Source organism: Pygocentrus nattereri, chromosome 23, assembly GCF_015220715.1.
Source record: "Pygocentrus nattereri isolate fPygNat1 chromosome 23, fPygNat1.pri, whole genome shotgun sequence".
In the NCBI taxonomy this organism is placed as follows: domain Eukaryota; kingdom Metazoa; phylum Chordata; class Actinopteri; order Characiformes; family Serrasalmidae; genus Pygocentrus; species Pygocentrus nattereri.
Genome location: NC_051233.1, coordinates 8,060,102 through 8,079,390, shown reverse-complemented (window position 1 = coordinate 8,079,390; position 19,289 = coordinate 8,060,102). Strand labels below are relative to the sequence as shown.

Here is a 19,289-nt window from a genome sequence, read left to right as displayed (position 1 = left end):
GGTGCACAATTGGACCTTAAAACCACTGTTGTACCTTTGAAGGTACATTTACATAGTTTGTACCTTGATGAACAAAAAAACGTTGTGGCAGCACAGAACCTTTATTTCTAACAGTGTAATAGACTTGATTATGTGGTTTCTGACACTGTAGCACACTGTTATCCAGAAACATGGATTAAAGTATGTCACATAGCTAAAACAGTATCAGCAAACATCTTGAAGCATTCATTTTGTTCATACCTTTAGTCCATGTTTCAAAATTACAGTGTTTTATACAGTGTAAGAAACCACGTAATCAAGTCTATTAGAAAAGACTGAACAATCCACACAGTTTGAGGCTGAGTAGCAGTTTGTAAAAATAGGAAGTGGCAATTTGTTTTTTGTTTTCCAATTTATTATACTTTACAAGAGCAGGACATTTGGACAATGTTGGGTTACTGCGCTAAAATATCTGCATTTTATTTTACTGCATTTGTGACCCATTTACTACATTTTATAAATGATTATGTATTGGCTAGAGATGTGCATGAGTTCACAAATGAACATATGGTTAACTATGGAGAAGAGAAAGGAAAAATGTTGTATTTTGTCTGAAATTAATGTAGCGCTGTAGGCTTACATTTTTAAATGTTAGCATTGGTGTTTAGCAACACACAGAGAAATACATTTCAAAACACATTTTCGTCTTCAAAAATAGCTGAGAGTGATAGGTTTTTGGGTCTGATAAGTAATGTACATATCAGACCTGTACTTTTTAGCATTGTTAAAAATCCTGACTCTTTTTTGATGGTGAGTTAACGAAGTTTGCTTATATTTAAAGAAAAAAATGTATTCGAGCAAAAATGTTGATTTTGTTTTGCATACACTGCCACTAAGAAGACTGTTATTTGACCTCTTCCACTTAAAGGAAAAAAAATAAGTATGGACTGCCTCCGATGAGCTAATGATCTAAAATTACACTGTCAGAAAAAGGGTACTGTACATATACATTTTTGTACCCTCAAAGGTATTACATGGTCTTTGAGGTCAAATTTTGTACCTTAAAAGTAGTTTGCATTCACTTTCTCAGGGGACAAGTGGGGACCTGTAGCTTTTCTTAACACTGGATACTGAGGTCTTTTTCCTCTTCACTAGTCTTCACTAGACTAGATGTACCAACATTAGTCTGCCAAAGAAATGTATTTTAACTATTTCTAGACCTAGATCAGATCAGCCTAGCATATTTAGCAATAAAACTATGCTATCTCTGCCTTCACAATCTATAAAAAGTCTATAACCTCGGCCCATGTTACGGCACTTGTGTTTTGAGGTATAACATCCTTGTTCACAAATATAATCAAAACATACAAAAAAATCAGCATTTTGCTGAGTTCCTGGTCTATTTTCTTGGGGTTTTCATGATAAAATGCAGCAAATACCCAAATACTGATTAATGAAATCAAATACTGGCACCTTGAATGGTACTTGCGGATGTGGATACCATGCACATCCCTGGTATTGACATAGGCAGATATGTACATGTTAAATATCAGATATTGGCGTCAATGGTGTATCGCTTTAAGCTGTGGCGAATTTAAATGTGTACTTGTGACAAAGCATCTTTCATTAAAAGTCTTGCCTTCTGTCTTTTGCGCAGGTGAGAAACCCCACCAATGCAGCATCTGCTGGCGCTCGTTCTCCCTGAAGGATTACCTTATCAAACACATGGTCACGCACACAGGCGTCCGCGCCTACCAGTGCAGCATCTGCAACAAGCGCTTCACCCAAAAGAGCTCGCTCAACGTCCACATGCGGTTGCACCGCGGTGAGAAGTCCTACGAGTGCTACATCTGCAAGAAGAAGTTCTCCCACAAGACCCTGCTGGAGCGCCACATGGCCCTGCACAGCACTGCTGCCGGGGTCACCGGGGTCGCTGGGGTCCCCGGAGTCCCCGGGGTGACTGGAGTGGCTGGGGTGACAGGCGGAGCTGGTGCTGGAGGCCCCGCCTCCATCCCGGTTCCCATGGCGGTGCCGGAGCCTGGGACGGGCGTGGTGGCTTTGGCCATGCCGGTTGGAGGAGGTGGGGCTGGGGGCGGAGTCGGTGGTACAGGAGTGGGTGTGGCAAGTGGAGTGGGCGTGGCTGCAGAAGCGAGCTGCCAGGAAGGGACCACCTACATGTGCTCTGTGTGCCCTGTCAAGTTCGACCAAATCGAGCACTTCAACGACCACATGCGCAAGCATGTCTCCGACGGATAAGTACAAATCCTAAAAGAGAAAACAAACTTCTTTTAACAACAAAAAAGAATGAAAAGATAATGGCACTAGATTTTTTTTGTTTTGTTTTGTTTTGTGTTTTTTTCCCTGATATTGGGGCATGAAGAGTAAAAATGAGTATAGACACTGGCACATTGAGTTTCCCAGAAAAAAAAAGAGGCGTTTTGTTTTTTTTTTTTTTGGTTTTTCTTTTCGTCGTTGTTATTCTTAAAGAATAAAAAAAAAAAGATGGTGGCCTTAAGGCTGTGTAGTTGGATAATGATCCACTGGCTGGATCCAAACTACTGGCCTCTAAATGTATGATTTCCTCAAATACTGATTTATGTGTTGAACACTACCGAAAGGCCTGCGAAAGATACATACAGATACAGATAAAAACACATTGAACACATACACACACACACAAACACACACACACACACATACAGATGAGTTATTCGTATGTATGTGTTTATATGGCTGTGCTCGTGCGCGTGTGCGTGTTGTGCAGAGATAAACATTGCCGTGAATTTTTTTTTTTTAAACTTGTAGACGTTTTTCCCATGTAGACCGTTTTGGACACTATAGGCGTCCAAGCTTACTGTGGTATACCTTTTTTAAAAAAAGAAGAGGAAAAAAATGAGCATCTGGCTCGGGCTCTCGATTCGTTCTGAAAAAAAAGTAATGATGGTCACAAGTTTGCCTTTTTAGTGTAGGATAAGAAAAGGAGAGTTGACACTGGTTTTTATTTATTACTATGGTTTTTGAGGGATAATGATGCAGCTGTTATCAAGGTACAAGTCAACTTCAATAATTGTACTGAAATGTAACTTCCTGTGAGTGAGCTGAAGAAAGATAATTATTGTTTTATCGTTTTTTTTTTTAGTTTTTTTAAAAATCCTGACTCTTTATTCGATGGCAAGTTTACGAAGTTTGTTTATATTTTTTAAAAAAAAGTCAGTATTCGAGCAAAAATGTTGATTTTGTTTTGCATACACTGCCACTAAGAAGACTGTTATTTGACCTCTTCCACTTAAACGAAAAAAAAAAAATTATGTAAGATTGAAAAAAACAACAATGTTGTTTTTTGTTTTTGTTTAAAGCTCTTTTGGCTTTAATTGACACATCAATCTCGTTCACACCATTTTTTTAATAAACAAAAAAACAAGGATTTTACATTTGCAGTAAAAGGCAGGCTTTGGTATGCAAACAGGCCCGCCCTCGCTGCTACGTGAACGTGGCTAAGTCGAGGCTTGCTGATGACAGCTGTAAGCTGGATTAGACGAAGAGCGATTTAGCAAACTGGACAGAAATGACCTCCTAAAGGCCTGAAAAAAGAAAAAAAGGTTTTTTAAAAAAAAACCACCCGCTCTGTGTTTCCTGTTGGCAACGTCTAACCGTGACTCAGCTGTTTGGGCGGGTGGGGCGAATAAAATGCACTACTTCTGATCTTTAAGCCCCACCTAGTGGCTCAAATGGCCAAACAGTGTATGGTTTTTTTTTTTTTGTTTTCTTTTTTTGCCCGACAGGAATTACAGACGGTGTTGGAAGAAGAAGAAAGGGCAACAGAGATAGAGAAGAAGACAAAAAGGACAAGAGCAAGAGAATGAGAAAAAAACAAGGCAACTACATTACTGAACCACAGCAAAATAATAAACCCGGTCAATTTCATTCTTTTTAAATATACCACAGCTTAACAAGATAATACTCTCCAGACAATAAGATACATTCCCGAATTTCATGGATAACTAGACGTCGTGTGTGTTGAGTAGATTTTTTTCCGAGACGTGAGACGAGAAGAGGTTGTAATTTAAGTGTCATGTCACTCAAAAAGCTCTGCGCTGGTATTTTGGCTTCGTCGTTCTCGTATTGTTCCAGACTCATCCGCCTGCAACTGCAATCTGGAGATTTTTTTTATTTTTTTTTGCTCACTCCTTCAAGGACTTGTTTTTCTGTAGTTAGGATGGTGAGATCATAATTAGTTTGACTTCCTTTTTTGTGTTGGAATTTAGTCCAAAAATAATAAGTTGTAGATCACAAAAGAGGAAAAAAAAACAGTGCTACTTTGCACACTTACTTCAAATGCCTGTGCTTAATATTAAATTGTTTTACTTAAGAAATGAAATTCTATGATTTTTTTTCTTTTTATTTCTTTCGTTGGTTTTAAAGGAAATATCTTTCTTAAAAGCTTGATAAGAGGACTGCATTGTTTTCTTGCATATATGTTGCACTGCATAAACCGATAAGTGCACTACTGTTACCAGAGATGTTCTAGTTTTTAGAGAAAAAGAATCATTTTTTTATCTAATGTTTGGTTCTAGAGTTCACTTGTGTTCGAGTAGCTTTGTTCCTTTTTTATGATGAGATGATTAAAGGTTTCTCGGCTTTTGTTATTATTATTATCGCTTGCTAATGTATGTATTTTACTTGTGCTGTGTTTTGTGCGAGCATTTGTTTTTGTTTGTTTGTTTGTTTTTCTCCTATTTAAATCCGAACCATTGTGTGAGCTTGTCCTTGGGTTTTTTCGCCATTTTATTCATTTGATGACTTTAACGTGTTTTCTTTTTCACCACTGAATCCCTCCCTGTCTCCCCACCAGCAGTTGCTGCATTGCATACATTGAGACAGACAGATTCTCAAATTTTTCTTCCCGTACGTAAAGCGTTCATACCAAACAAAATCCAAAACGTTAAAAAAAAGTTTTCTATCGTGTGAGTGTGCTTGAACGTAACAATACGTGTGTTTTAGTAAACTGGTTTCTATGGCAGGGTGGTTGTGCGCAGCTTTCCTTTCTGTGCTGTCCTAGAGGATGTGCGTATGTATGTGTAGGTGTGCATGAGCGCGTATTCCCCCTTGTGTTGTATGGTTAGTGATGCCTGAACTGCGGGGCTTCCTTTGCAATATGCAGTGCAGGTACTTGTGAGAAGCAGCAGCAGACGCATGTGTTTTCTCGCTGGCTTGTGAGCGCATTTACGACGCACAGCAATGGCAACTTTCACTAGAACAATTACAGCAAATAAAATTTTAAAAAAAGAAAAAAAAAAGAAAATTACCACCTTCAGCCCTCTATCCAGACAAGAAAAGAGCATGATATTTCTCTTCCTGCTGACCTTGGCCTGACCCAGAGATGAGTCTTTATGCGTTACCTGACCACAGTCAGCCCTGGAGTTGGTGAAGTTGTAAAGTTTTCTGCTCTGAAGTCTACTCCTGTGCTTCTTGTGCATTGAGCTTTTCTTAACAGAGAGTTGCATTCAGACCTAATCTATACCTGCTGCATCTTTTAGTCACCACAGATAATAGTTTCAACACATTTCCTTAAATTCAGAAAAGGACAGAAAATCTACTCACGCAAAAAACTCTTCGAATAAAAGCCGATGGGCAATAGTCTCCATGGCAATCTTGGAGCCTGTGAAAACAAATTACAAAATTAGACTTATTATTACAATCATTACTCCACATCACTATGAAGATAACAAATTCTTCCTTCTCATAAAATAATCCCACCTTTACGAATTCTTCAACTAAAGACTTCATAAGTGCTTCTCATAAAGAAATGCTTGATTGAATTGATAAACCCACTGGCTTTATTTTAAGTGAGGTTTGAGTCAATGGGTTTGAGTCACTGTCTGTAGTGGTTTTTTTCCCATACTACAGATCAGGCAGATAGACGCTTGAGTATTGCTTTAAACTGCCATCATGTCCAAATGTCAAAGGTTGGGGTGTTGGAAGGTCGCCCTCGGCTTTGGACAGGACATACGTTTTTCGGTGTCGTTCCCATGTTGGATGTTTCAGTTTGGTCTGAATTTCCGTGATGTTGCCGTGGTTTCCTTCAGATTTCCTCTAGGCCTTGAGTTTGCAGGGCTTCTGTCATCTGTGGGTGCTGCAGTGGTAAAACAGCTTTGGTGTGTGGAGTTACCGCTGAGTCTGTGCCACAAAACTGCCACTCAGACTATTCTTTCGCTAGTAACGGCGTGAGGAGCGTTTCATGGCTGTCACATTCAGCCCTGAAAAAGTTGCCCTTGATCTTCCCTTGAGGAAACTTCAGATGGCTGTTGTTGTTAGGTTTAGGGGGAAAATAATGCTTGAGAGAAGAATGACTTTTGGACCTTTTTTGTCTCGCAGTTTCTGAATGCAGCAATTTCTAACAGGCTGCCAAGTTTCTCTACCTGTCCTTGAGTACTCAATTAAAGGCTACGTACATTTTCTCTTCTTACAGAAGGATTCAACATCAGCTCAGCTGTCTTGAAGCAAAAAAAGTTAAATGAATTAGAACTAATTTATTCAATGTTCAAATACACAATTACAACAAGAAATGCTGAAAAAAAATGATCAAAAATGATAAAACAAACCTCCGCCCACAGAGAATCCACAAGTGGAAAGGCCAGGTCATGGCAAGCGTGCACATTTTTCATGTTTAACTCTCCAGACAAGCACTATGGTAGTGAGCAGATAAATCAATATCGCTTCCAAATGGATGATTAGATGAGGTACACTGTTTAAGATAAACAAAATCTTTGACAAAAAAAAAACAAACAAATGCATTATATTGGCCATCATGTCTGTGTCCTTAAAACCAGCCTTAATACTATTTAAATAACGCAACCAAATGCACTATTGACTGTAAAGGTGCTTATCCAACGATGTTTTGCTTTCACAAACCTTTCATACTACAGCAGAGAAAGTGAGCACATGTGCGTGTGAGGGAGAGAGAAAGACCATTACATTGCAATACAGTATTGGAGCTTTTTCTTGCAAAAAGCATCAGAGGATGTCATTCTCTTCCTGCTAATTCACTCGTACCCACACTTATACGCATATATACAGGAAAAAAAAGACACAAAAATGACAAAAAAAAAAAAAAAACCTCACTTGGCCATGATTTTAAACGACAAAACCCAACTGCTTTGCATCTTCAGCACCATACGGAGGTACTGCTCACTGCTCTAGCTTAATTTCAGGACAGCTCTATATAATAACCATGTGTTTTAAATGGTGAGGATTTTAGTCAACACCACCTAGTGTCAGATATCATATATAATTGCTGTCTCATATTACTGTCTGTGTTGAAGTGTTATGATAGGCTCCAAAGCCTCAAATCAGTGTGACTGTTTGTTCATGTGTTTTAAAAAAAAGAGGAAAAAAAACAAAAAAAGGAGAAAATCTGTCTTTTTTCCACCTACTCTTTGTTAAGCCAAAATCGTGTAGCTTTTGTGAATTTTTTACAGCTTAATGTCGACACGAATTTAAGACACAGTTCAAATACTCAAATTTGCATAGCCTGTTTATTGTTGCGTCTGTATCGAGCGCCCGCATCATGGGCGAATGGGGGGGGATAATAGATTCACTTCACAATTTTTTTCCTTATTCACATTATATACTTGCAACTCTTTAGCATATACTCTGTAGGTGTTTGGTTTTGTTTCTGTAGTTATGTAAAGTGGTCGATTTAAGTTCTATCATGCCGTTTTGTTTTTTTTTTTGTTCTTTTGGTGTACAGTACAGATACAGGATCCTCTTTGCTTTCACAGTCAGTTGATTTTATATGAGTTTATCGTATTTTGTTTTTTTTTTTTCTCTCTCTGCATTTTCAAATAGTGTGTCAGTTTCTTGATCTATACATTATCTGTTTCTCCTTGCTGGTAGTTTTTGGGGCAGAGAAAACAAGATAGAATCACACACTGTCAATCCAGTGGAGTTTTTCCCTTTTTGGGTAAAAAATTTTCAAATAGCTGGTCTTTCAGTTTTCTTGCACAATCAAAAACGTTATTCATAACAACACACGTGTTGCTGGCTTTCAGCAAAAGCTGTAAAATTCTGTAAGACTTTTTTGCAAGTGTTTCATCCACGGCAGTTTTCTTTTAAACAGAAGTTTCATCTAATCACCACACTGGTCATATAGCAGTTCTGAAATAAAAAAAGGTTAATATAATCACATCAACAGCTATAGCATAATTACTGTACCAATGTTGTACATTGAGCTTCTTTCTGCCCTTTTTTGGAAGAATATAGTAGAAAGTTTAATAACAAAGTGCCTCTTTGTATAGCTCCAAGCATGATAACCATACACAAAAAACACTGTCAGTTTTCATCCATTATAAAAACATATGCCGTTGGCTATAATAATAATAAACAGTAATAAATAATAATAATAATCATAATTTTAATACTTGTACAGTATTTAATCATTACCGTCCTTACTTGCAAACAATCACTGCCTAAATTTATTAATCACATGCATAAATTTACCGCCATTTGTCTGTGAGCGAAGTTTTAAAGACTACCAGCAATAAATATACAGTTCAATCTGAAAAAAAAACAAAACAAACAAACAAAAAAAAAACCCAGGCTTTGCCTCGTATCATTTTAAGGACCATAAGTAAGGGTGGTGGCTTTTAATCCCTGAAATCACCAAAATAAAGCCTCTTTTGTACTAAAAATAGTGTCCAAAGTGCCCCTCACCCTAAAAATCATACTTTAAGAAAAAGTCATTTTGTAATTTCCTTGTGATATTTTTTAACTTAATTTCACAAGCGTATTTTGTAAATCATATGGCCTTCTATTTACAGCGTCTACATTTAAACCAGTTAAGTCCAATGATAGATATATTTCTTTTTTATTTTCAAGGCACTGATAGTCGCCTTGTTGTGAGGAAACGTGTCCGATTTGACTTTTCAAATGCTTTGAATGAATGTTGAGTGTTGAGAGCAAATGGCTTTGACGAGTGCGTGCTGGAATACACATTATAAACAGAGCATTATGGGATGGTTATTGCTGACAAGCTGTCCAGGCATAATACAGTACTGTTTTCCTTTTATCAGAGAGAATTTGAAGGGGTTTAGTAGTAAAAATGCATCATCAGAACGTACCTGGAAATAATTCATTTATTTAATCGATGTATTTCAGTTCTAGATTTCTTTGTTTGATGTTAGATCACTGGTTTGTTTTCTTTCTCAACGACAGTACTGGACGATATTCTCAGTTCATCATATGCTATTCCACTGCAGATCCAAAGACAAGAAAAAACACTCTATTTATGGCCGCAAAGGTTTTTAAGAGGCATTATAATACACATATTCTACAGTTTATACAGATTTTAACAGGAGAGATTTGTTAACATAGCTACGGAAAATCTTTACAGATATTTATGAACGCGCGAAAGCAGATACAGATTATTCTTCACTTATCATGCGAGGAGGCGCGTTTCCAACTCAGAGCAGAATTTGGGATAGTAGTGCAGTAGGACTTCATGAATGCCGTACGTCTGAAATGAACAACCCTCATAATCTTTGCAGTAGTATTCGTGGAAGATGACCTTCTGTGTTGACGCGAGACTGGTTTAATGTAAGGATTTGGATTTAGGAAGTCATCCTAGATCAGCAGCAGGGATAACTTGTGCCATTTGCTGAAGCATTGAGTGGAAAGATTTTATATTTGAGGGCTTGTAAAGTAGTTTTGAGTGTGAGGATGACAGATGGCTGTCCTTGTGCTCGCTATGCTGCAAGTGGAGGTGAAGCCATGCTTTCACCCACCCTCTCCACCCTCTTGTGCGCTTCTCATCTCTCCCACAATCAGTTTACCTAGCAAAAAGAAAGAAATGAATTGTTCTCTTTGGGCTTTTCAGTGGCTTTTGCCTGATGCTTCTCTTTATTAAGGCAAAAATATTGCAATTTAACATCATACCATCTGCTAACCAGAATGGGAAGAGGTCCCTTTTCATTACAACAATGATGATTGTGTTTATTGGCATTTTAAGTCGAACAATTTAATCGAAAACAGTTTTTTTCCTCCATGGTGCCTGACCAAAAGTAGTAGGCAATTTCCTTGGCTAACTACAACGCCACTTGACTGATGGAACGAAATCAAATCATTCAAATTCAGCGCAACGGACCAGCTCAGTTTCCTATTATTCACAGCATGAGTACACAAAAAGTGTGAGGAAATCAAAGTGGTATGACAATTGATATGGCACACAGGAGCCAAGAAAAGCCGGACAGCAAATAGATAATGTAGATGTCTGAGAATGTCAGTGCATGAGAAAGAAAGGAGATCTTGGACAATTTTTGTTTTTTTAAACATAAGGTTACTAAAAGACTGAAAAGATAGTGCTGGTGCGGTATTTCTAAAAAGGATGCTATGATTTGGGTAAAAGCTGCTTCTTTTGCTTGTTAGGGTAGTGTGGGTTTTTTCCTTCAGCAGATAAACTAATTGTAGGTGTCTAAGCTGTACAGAATGCGTGATGGCATCCGGCAAATAATGACTGAGAAAGGCAGCTTCCAGCTAACAGTGCCTGTTAGAACTTTAACTAACATCTACGCACACAAACAAGTCTTTTTGCTATTGAAACAACTTTGTTATTCTCTTGATGATACGCACAATAATTTGACTTCTCCGTTATTTCCACCACATCTTGGTTTTTTTTGCATGTTGATAAAAAGTCTGCCGGCCATTTATTGTGAAATGGCAGTTTAACATGAATTCATTAATGGTACTAAACTGTACCTGATAAGAAAATATGGCATGACCTTCATTTAATTTCTACTTTCAAATGTCACTTACAACCCATATATGTTCCTTATAAAAGAGTGCCCAGCATAATTCAGATTAAATGATTTTGTAGTGCTATTTCCAGTAGCCACCCCTTTACTGTTCATATATATATATATATATTGCCATCTCTCTTCAACAGTAAGATGAACTTTGATGTCATGCAGTAATCTAACATCTGTAATTACCCTGTACATGATTGAAGTATTATTATTATTACTGTCATTGCAAATTTGAGTTGTCCTTGTATCTCTTTAGGAGTGTTTAGATTGTTCTTTGGGCGTCAGTATTGTAATCTATAGTGATGGTGGTTTTAAAACAGCCATGTCAGTTTGTACACAGGGTTAGTCGTATTAGCTTTAGTTTTGATGTCCTAACTTGCCCTTGTGAAAGTAACAGACAAGCAATCAAAAGAAACGTTCTGGCTAACTATCATTCATAATTCACATTCCCCCCTCAGAAATCCCAAACATTCCTCAATTTTCTAATCCAGGTTCTGACTATTCATCCCTAAAGTTTGGCATTCTCTTTTCATGTGTTCGCTGGAATCTTCATTTGGTAACTCACTATATATAATATGGTTAAAGTCAGGCAAAATCAGTGCAAGTGAAATATTTCAAACATCTAAAGTATGCATTCCACCAAGCCTGGAAAAAAAACGTTAGGCCTTTTGAAAGCGTCCTATTGCTGCATTTGTTAAACTGACTAAATATATAAATATGTATTTTTTCTAAATTATTTTTCAGTATTCTGACTTGCTCTTTTAATAATCACGCTGGGCTGTTAACATTCTGCAAAAACTAATCAGATTCCAGGTAGAACATTATGCTGAAATTGTTGCCAGTTTCGCCAATAAAGCAACAGCAAATAACTCCATTTATCTGGCAAATACTGTAATCAAAGATCCCATTTCAGAAACCATCCATCAATCACTACCCTTTAATATTCTACATGGCTTCTAAAAGGCATCTAGTTGTTGTCGTTTTTTTCTTTTTTTGCCACACCAATTTTCTTAACATTTGATTTTATGATTGTTGTGCTCTGTTCATGTGCACAACTTTACACAATATGCAGTTATGTGACCTGAGATTTGGTTTAGTCAGTGGTGCCAGCACACAACAGCTGTCATGTGTCACCAGTTGAATCCCAAAGGTGACCACCAGCCAAGTCTTTAATGTAGCAATGCTGAAAAACACATGACAATAGATTGCCTTTAGGTCTTTTGAGCAGGCCTTTCAAAGCCTCTCACTTGTCCTCCAAATAACATCTATGTCTACAGTCAAACAGAATAACTTTCACTGTGCGATCCTTTGGGAGACCTAAGTTTGTGTGTGGCTTATTTTGGGATTGGTTCCTTTGCTTGTACATGTGCGCTGTACCCGCTACACTTGGCAAATCTACGCTAGGTATGCTAGCGCTAGGCTAAGGCTTCCGAGGTCTTTGAATCAGTCTGGATGCGGTGAGCTTCCTTTCGGGCACACTTTGTGTTTTGCAGAGGCATTTTGCAGAGAAACTACTATAGTTTTCTTATTTGCATCCATGTTGGACAGAACTGATTTTATCAAACGACTAGGAAAGATAATTGTAGTTCCTGTAAACACCAAAGAATCTTTTCAAATTCCAAGCAGATATAGTAATGTGATTTGTGAGCGGAAAAAAAAATGAAATGTGAAATATATTTTGGCTAAAATTTGGTTCTTAATTTTCGGTATCACCTATCATACTAACACACATTGGTAAACTATAAGTTGGAAGGTTCACATAGCTATCATTGACCAAAATGTCGTTTTTTACAACATATAAAGAGATATCAATATCCATAAAAGTAGAGGTGCAGCTCATTTATAAAATGTGTATGTGTTGCAGTACGGTAGTGATTTAGGATAAACCGTTTTACAACGTGAACTATTTTTCATCCTAAGTCCCTTGTTAATACACATTGCTCTGTTTTATTTGTTTCTCGTTGTCTGTTCATTTTGTGATAACGTATAACTAAGCCTTGTGTTTCTTTCTCAAAGAACTGACAAAGTAAAATGCACTGGACTGTTGGACAATAGTAACAATTGCCATGTGCAATTAGATTTTTTTTTCCCTGAATGTTATTGTAAAAATTTCAAAAATGGTATCAATCTTCCTGTCCCTAGTGGTGGAAAGGATCTGTAGATTTTTTTTGTTTGTTTTTCTTCTTTTTTGATGAATCAAAATGGACCAAGCTGTTTATCTGTTGTGTTTGCACATAGTAGTTTTTTCGATTTTTCGCGATGTATTAAGGCCATCAAGCGACTCCCTGTCGTACCGTGACAAGTGAAAGAGAAAGATCAAATTCGTTCATTCAAAAATCCTTCAAATGCCATGAAAAAACACCTTGTAACTAATTCTAGTGCCTGTTAGACATGTATCTCACTCTTCCAGCAAAGAACTCACTCAGTCTTATAGATGGAATCATGTAAAATCACACAGCGAACGTGAACATTTACCTGTTTATGAATTTGTGTCATCTTTTCAACCTAAAGGACCAAATTCCCTATTTTTTGTGGCGTGGTACATGATCATATAACAATAACTATTATTATATAGTGTAAATATTTGGATGGAAACCTTCATATCAGAGTAGAATGTAACCCCTTGGTAATTAGAAAGGCAATATAATGGTGAAGCATGAGCTCATTTAGAATTAATTTAGCTTACTTGGGTTAGATATTTGTCAGCATATATGCATATATATATATTTCTATACAGTTGCAGGACATTGAAACCTACTGTGGGTCAGTTAGGATCATCATCATCACTTCCCTGTTCTATGATGTACATTTTAGTACTGTAAAACTGGAGACCTATGGATGTCCACTTTCAAGATTAGGCTAGTTCATGTACAAAAAAAAAAAACAAACAAAAACCAAACAAAAAAAACATGCTTTTTCTTTCATTATGCTATTTATAGCCATATCTTACACATTCTTGTAGGCAAATACCTTCTTAAACACATATAAAGCACTTATACATAATTTATTTTCACGTTTTTCATAATCGCCCTGATCGCGTTCATACTAAAGGTTTATATTATGATATACAATAACTGTAGAAAACTGGGCAGAAGTGGAGCTGTTGTAGTAAAGGTATATTTGACATCTTTCAGTAACTAAGCAACCCTAAATTATATGCTGCAGTAACAATTTTCTTTTGTACGGTGTTCTTTAGTGCTCTAAGTTGGTTTGTCTTTTTTATTACTGTTTAAAAAAAAGTTTGTTTTCTTTGTGATGACTGCTGTTTTGAGGTAGGGTATATAAGGGTTTTATAAATGTGTGTACAAGGCCGTTTTATACTTTGACTTGTCAAACACTGGACTAAAGTAAGTCTTTGTATACATATATATATATATATATATATATATATATATATATATAAGTTATCCTTAGTGAGACACGAACAAGCAGCACAGTACACAGCATTTCGAAAACTTTATTTCGATGTGAACGTTTCCAAACATCCCCTCCCAAATTCCTATATTAATAATAACACAGTGAGATTCGTAACGTATACAAAAAGGGAAACCACTGAACTAATATTTGAAAAAACCACTACGTATATCAGCCAGATAATGTGGTTGCACGTTTTCACGATCCTATTTGATGTTAAATCAAACTACCACTTTTCAAACTAGAAAAGAGATTTGCACTAAAATAATTTTCAGTCTTCTTCAAGTGTTTTTTCCACTGGGCAGTGTGGCACGGCATGGTACAGTTAGTTTGTGTGCCGGTGTCAGTTTCTCAATGTACAACAGAACTGTAAACTGCAGGGTTTTCTTGAGGTCTGTTTGGTTACATCATTTCTCAGTAAACTCAACAGCAAAAGTGGAGGAGCTTCAAGTTCTGATTCAGCTTTTAGTGGGTTTTTTTTTTTTTTTTTTAGAAATGCTGTTGTCTGACTCAAGTTGCCCTGAGCTCTGCAGTCCTCCTCAAAGTTCAGACTACGTATGTCAACAACATGCAGATGTGCAGGGCAAAACATGCCCATGTACAATGGTTCATAATAGATTACAAGCATGATGTATCTGAATGGCAAGATGAATTACAAATGTATTTTAGCTCCTAAATATCTTCTTCTATGCCATGTTGGTAATCAAAACCCTCCACACTGATTGGTCTTCCCCTGTTTCTCCAAGAATTTTATTTAGGAGGCCACTGTACTGCGGCCCTCCCCAAAGAGGGCGCTCTTCAGTTCCCCAGCAAAATGAGGAATGGGACAGCCTCACGAATCTCAAGACCATGTGCAAATTAAACGACAAATGCGCCAAGTAAGATTGGGGTAAAAGCAGCACAGGTACTCAGTTATGATGGACACTTGGCAAAGAAATTAATGACAAAATGTGAACACGATCTGTAACCGTACCAACCATGCGGCACTGCCTGGTGGAAAAACGCCATTTGATAAACAGCAATAGTTTATGACGCAGAACAACCTGACAAATTCTTTTAAAAACAGTAGTATAACAAACTATAAAAGCTGTGTGTGCACTATAGCTATAGCACGATGCTGTGTTTCTAATGAAATGAGATATTTGAGGAGGGTTTCTTCATTATTTGTGTATAAAGGTACAGAATGGAAGACGTGCGATGCCCTCAAGGCTCGCGCAACATAAATAGATGCTGACATAAGTGGAAACGTCCGAGTTTGAGGCGCATAAAAAAATTGTACTTCCTGTTTCCTCGCGTGATTGTTTTTGGACGAAATTGAACGAACTGCTCTCACAAGCCCCCTCTGCCTCTGAGCGAGAGGGGGGGATGAAGAAGTGGAGATACGTTCCAGAAACATGAAGCCACCATAAACTGGTCTTTCAGAAAGTGATAAAATCTTACAAAGTTCATGCAGGCTTACTATCTGTATGCTGAAATTGATGGAATTATCCTTCTTGCTTTGGTTTTTTGAATCTGTCGTCGTTGCTGGTGTCGTTGCTGCTTCCGTCATCACTCTTTGACAGTTTAACTGATTTGCAGTCATCAGAGTGGCAACATGTTTCTGGGACGTGGCTTAAAAGACACAAATTTATGCCATAAGTCACTTCGTGTGACTTTACCAATAGGAAATGCGCTTTTCCTTTCAGTGTGTGACGTCAGTTAAACGTAAAAAATTACAGTCCACACGTATATATAAGTCATAATTATCCATGAAGGAAAGTGAGGTCGGGATTAAAGCCAATATATACAAAGAGCTGTTTTCCTTTATGGGTAATTATACAAGATCAATAATAAGCAAATGATAGCAATCATAAATAGTGACAATTTTTGATTTTTTGGAAATAGTGGCTTTCCTGTTATAACCGCTTCGTGGTGTTATTGAAAGGTGTTGCAGTATGTCTAAAATTGTTGCGTGTTAGAGGAAGCATAAGTATGTGCCTTCATGTTATCTTCTTGGTGAGCTTGTTATTATTGAGAAGCTGAAGCTGAAGCCAGCCAATTGTGTTTGCACTAAAAACCAAAATTGCTTTTGTGATGTAGGTTATTTAAGCAAGCTTGTTGCGTCACTTTAAACGTGTGCATGAGGGTGATACTTTGGTAAGTCCTAGGGCTAGAGCTCTCATATGCTGATCTGTAAAAACTAGTGCAGCTTAGGAAATCCCCGGGATAAAAAAAGAAATATCTCCGCTTCGTTCTGTGTCGTATTTGGTTGGACCCATCCCATTCCTTCATCACGTCTTGTAGTGACATATTCCACACTGAATATATATCTATGTATAAACACGATGCATATATATTCTAAAAAAGAAGAAAAAAGAATAAAAGAAACAAACCTAAACAGACGAATATTTCACCATGCCACAATAGAGTATTTTTTACATTGTCTGTGGAAGAGATAGTCACACATTTCTCTGAATCAATGGGGTTGCATGAATTCATGAGGTCGCCTCGAGACTATTGGTCATTATATTTGGGTTGTTTTTACTAAGTTGTGTTTCTTTTGTAAATTATTATTATTATTACTATTATTATTGTTTCTTGAAATCTAAAAAAAAGGCCTACATGCTTTGAGTCTTACAAATGCACCTTATTCTTGCCTGACTGAAACGAACAGACAGGCCTTGTAATATCTCTAATTTAGCACCTTACTACACAGCATGATTTCACTTTATGCCAGTTTTGCTATACTTCCATTGCATATGATTTAAAATAATAATAAAAAAATAAACCTTATATATTTTGTGAAAATGTTCAAAGGGATGTGCCAAAGTTTGGAGGCGATCTCCCTAGTTTTTATGCTTATTATTCTTTTATTTCTTTTCTCCTTCAGTTATTACAATGGTATGTCATGTAACCTTTCCTATAAATGTGTTTAAGGAAAAAAAAAATTATTTCAGCAAACAGTATCATTACCTGCCATTTTACAGTAAGCCCTGTATTTCACGTATATTTACCAGTGATGTGTATTTGTTATTATACAGAAAATAGCCGTAAAAGCTTCATTATGTTACATAATATTGTGACTTTTTTCGAAAAACTGTGAAGACTTATCTTGCATATACTTTATACAGAAGTATTAAGCCTTAATACAAAAGACTAAAAAAAGGAGTGGAAGAATAACTGATTGTTGCAAAGTAAGGATGATTTTTTGTAAATGTTACCAGCACTTTTTTTGTAATTTTCACTCTCTGAGGTATTGTACAAGTTCACGCTGTTTGTGAAGTTTGAATATGAAGGAATAAAAACTAGTACTTTCCTGTACTTCACAGAAGAGGATGATGTGTGTTTTCATTCCTTCGGAGGACAGCGCACCCTCTGGGCCCTGTTGATGAAAACAGAAATTTAAAAAGACGAATGAAAAATAGCACAGCTTCAAACATTTATCCAGCACACTTCATAAATCCCCCAGATGCTTCATACCTCACAAACTGCAAAAGCTCTCAAATGACATCCTGAACATTTTTTTTATTATTATTATTTTTACAATTCACTCAGTTGTCATGGCCACTATTTACACCGATCGAGTAGCATCCACATACGACGTCTGGATACAAAAGTGTTCTTTATGCTTCTGATCAGAAATCTTAAAGGCTTTCTTAGACACTAATTAATTCTAGTTCAGCCCTGCATTACAACACTAATTATGATTCCCCACTGAATATTCTTTTGCTGTATAACTACAGGCTTAACCACTGAGACCAGCTGGACATTCACAACGAGTGTGAACTAATTACATCCATTAGATCCATCGCCATTGCACGTGTCAAACCAAGTCTTTGTGGAAGAGTTTATGCCTCTCAGGACTGTTTTTCAAAAAGATCACCACCTTTAAGTGCCAGTATGCTTCACTTTTCATGTATTTGAGGCTTTTAGAACATTTGTGTGGTTTTATGTAGTGTTCTATAATGAAAACAGTCGTCATTCATTCTTATATCCATTTTACAACCTCTCCTTATCCCTTAGAATTTGGTTACTGTACCTTGAAGTCTGATATATGTACACAGCCTCTGTTCTGATTGGCTGCCCACATTTAAAAAGCAGGCCTGAAACTCTGCTGTACTTGGAATAGGCAGACACATGTACATGTGATGTCAGACTGTAACGATCATGAAATTTTAGCAATTGACTGCCATTTAAGTAACTGCAGGGAAATGATCATTTAATGATCATTTCCTTTGTTTGCTGCATGTAACTAATAAAGCCTAAAGTGGACAAATTGGCTGATTAGCTATCTTGCTTCCTAGCTGTCAATGCTTAATAGAACAGTGTGTAAGATTTAAGGGGATCTATTGGCAGTAATGGAATATGTCTTCATTTGTGTATATTCACCTGTAACTGCGAATACTGTGTTTTTGTTACGTTAGAATTAGCCCTTCATATCTACACAGAGTTCCCCTTCCAGCAGAGGCTGCCATGTTTCTACAGTAGCCCAGAATGGACAAACCAAACGCTGGCTCTAGAGAGTGCTTTTGTGTTTTCACGCTGAAGCAGCTGCCAGTGTTAGTTAACCATTTTGTGTCATAAGAAGTTTGGGAACCCAAATTTTGACAAATGGAGGACCATATTTAATATTATGTGCAAGAAAAAGCAAGGGAGGTTGAATACTCACTGTCAAAGAGTCAAAAACATGAAGCAAAACAAAATCAGTACAGGTGAAAACCTGACAGCCACTATAGGATCTACTAAATGCTTGGAAATGGAGGGGTGAGGGAGGGAAATTTAGCTGGTTGCAATCTGCAACCTCCCTGCTAGATGCCACTAAATATTACACACTCCCAGCTGACAACAGAAGCAACTTGAGCTCAAATAAATGTGTTATTAACAAACATTACTCACCAGCACCCTCTAAAGGTTTTATTAACATACATTAGTCACCATCGCCCTCTAAAGGTGTTACTGACAAACTACTCACCAGCGCCCGCTGTTCGGAAGTTAGAACTTTCACTTGTGTAAGACCCATGATGCGCCTCAACAAAATTTTCTGCTTTCTTTTATTACATGTGAGAAATTTTAGAAATTTTGTAGAAATTTTAGCCAAAAGTAAATAAACTGCACAAC

At 37.1% G+C, this 19,289-nt stretch overlaps 1 protein-coding gene across 3 annotated transcripts in view; it reads left to right on the top strand.

The window, feature by feature from the left end:
* The window catches only part of zbtb20 (zinc finger and BTB domain containing 20), a 117,078-nt gene extending 99,576 nt beyond the window's left edge, over positions 1–17,502 (top strand). For all 3 annotated transcript variants that reach the window (XM_017702910.2, XM_017702909.2, XM_017702911.2), the window contains one exon: positions 1,637–17,502. In XM_017702910.2, coding sequence (XP_017558399.2) covers positions 1,637–2,235 — 599 coding nt within the window. In that variant the 3' untranslated portion in view covers positions 2,236–17,502. The remainder of the gene's footprint in view (positions 1–1,636) is intronic.
* The last annotated feature ends 1,787 nt before the right edge of the window (positions 17,503–19,289 follow it).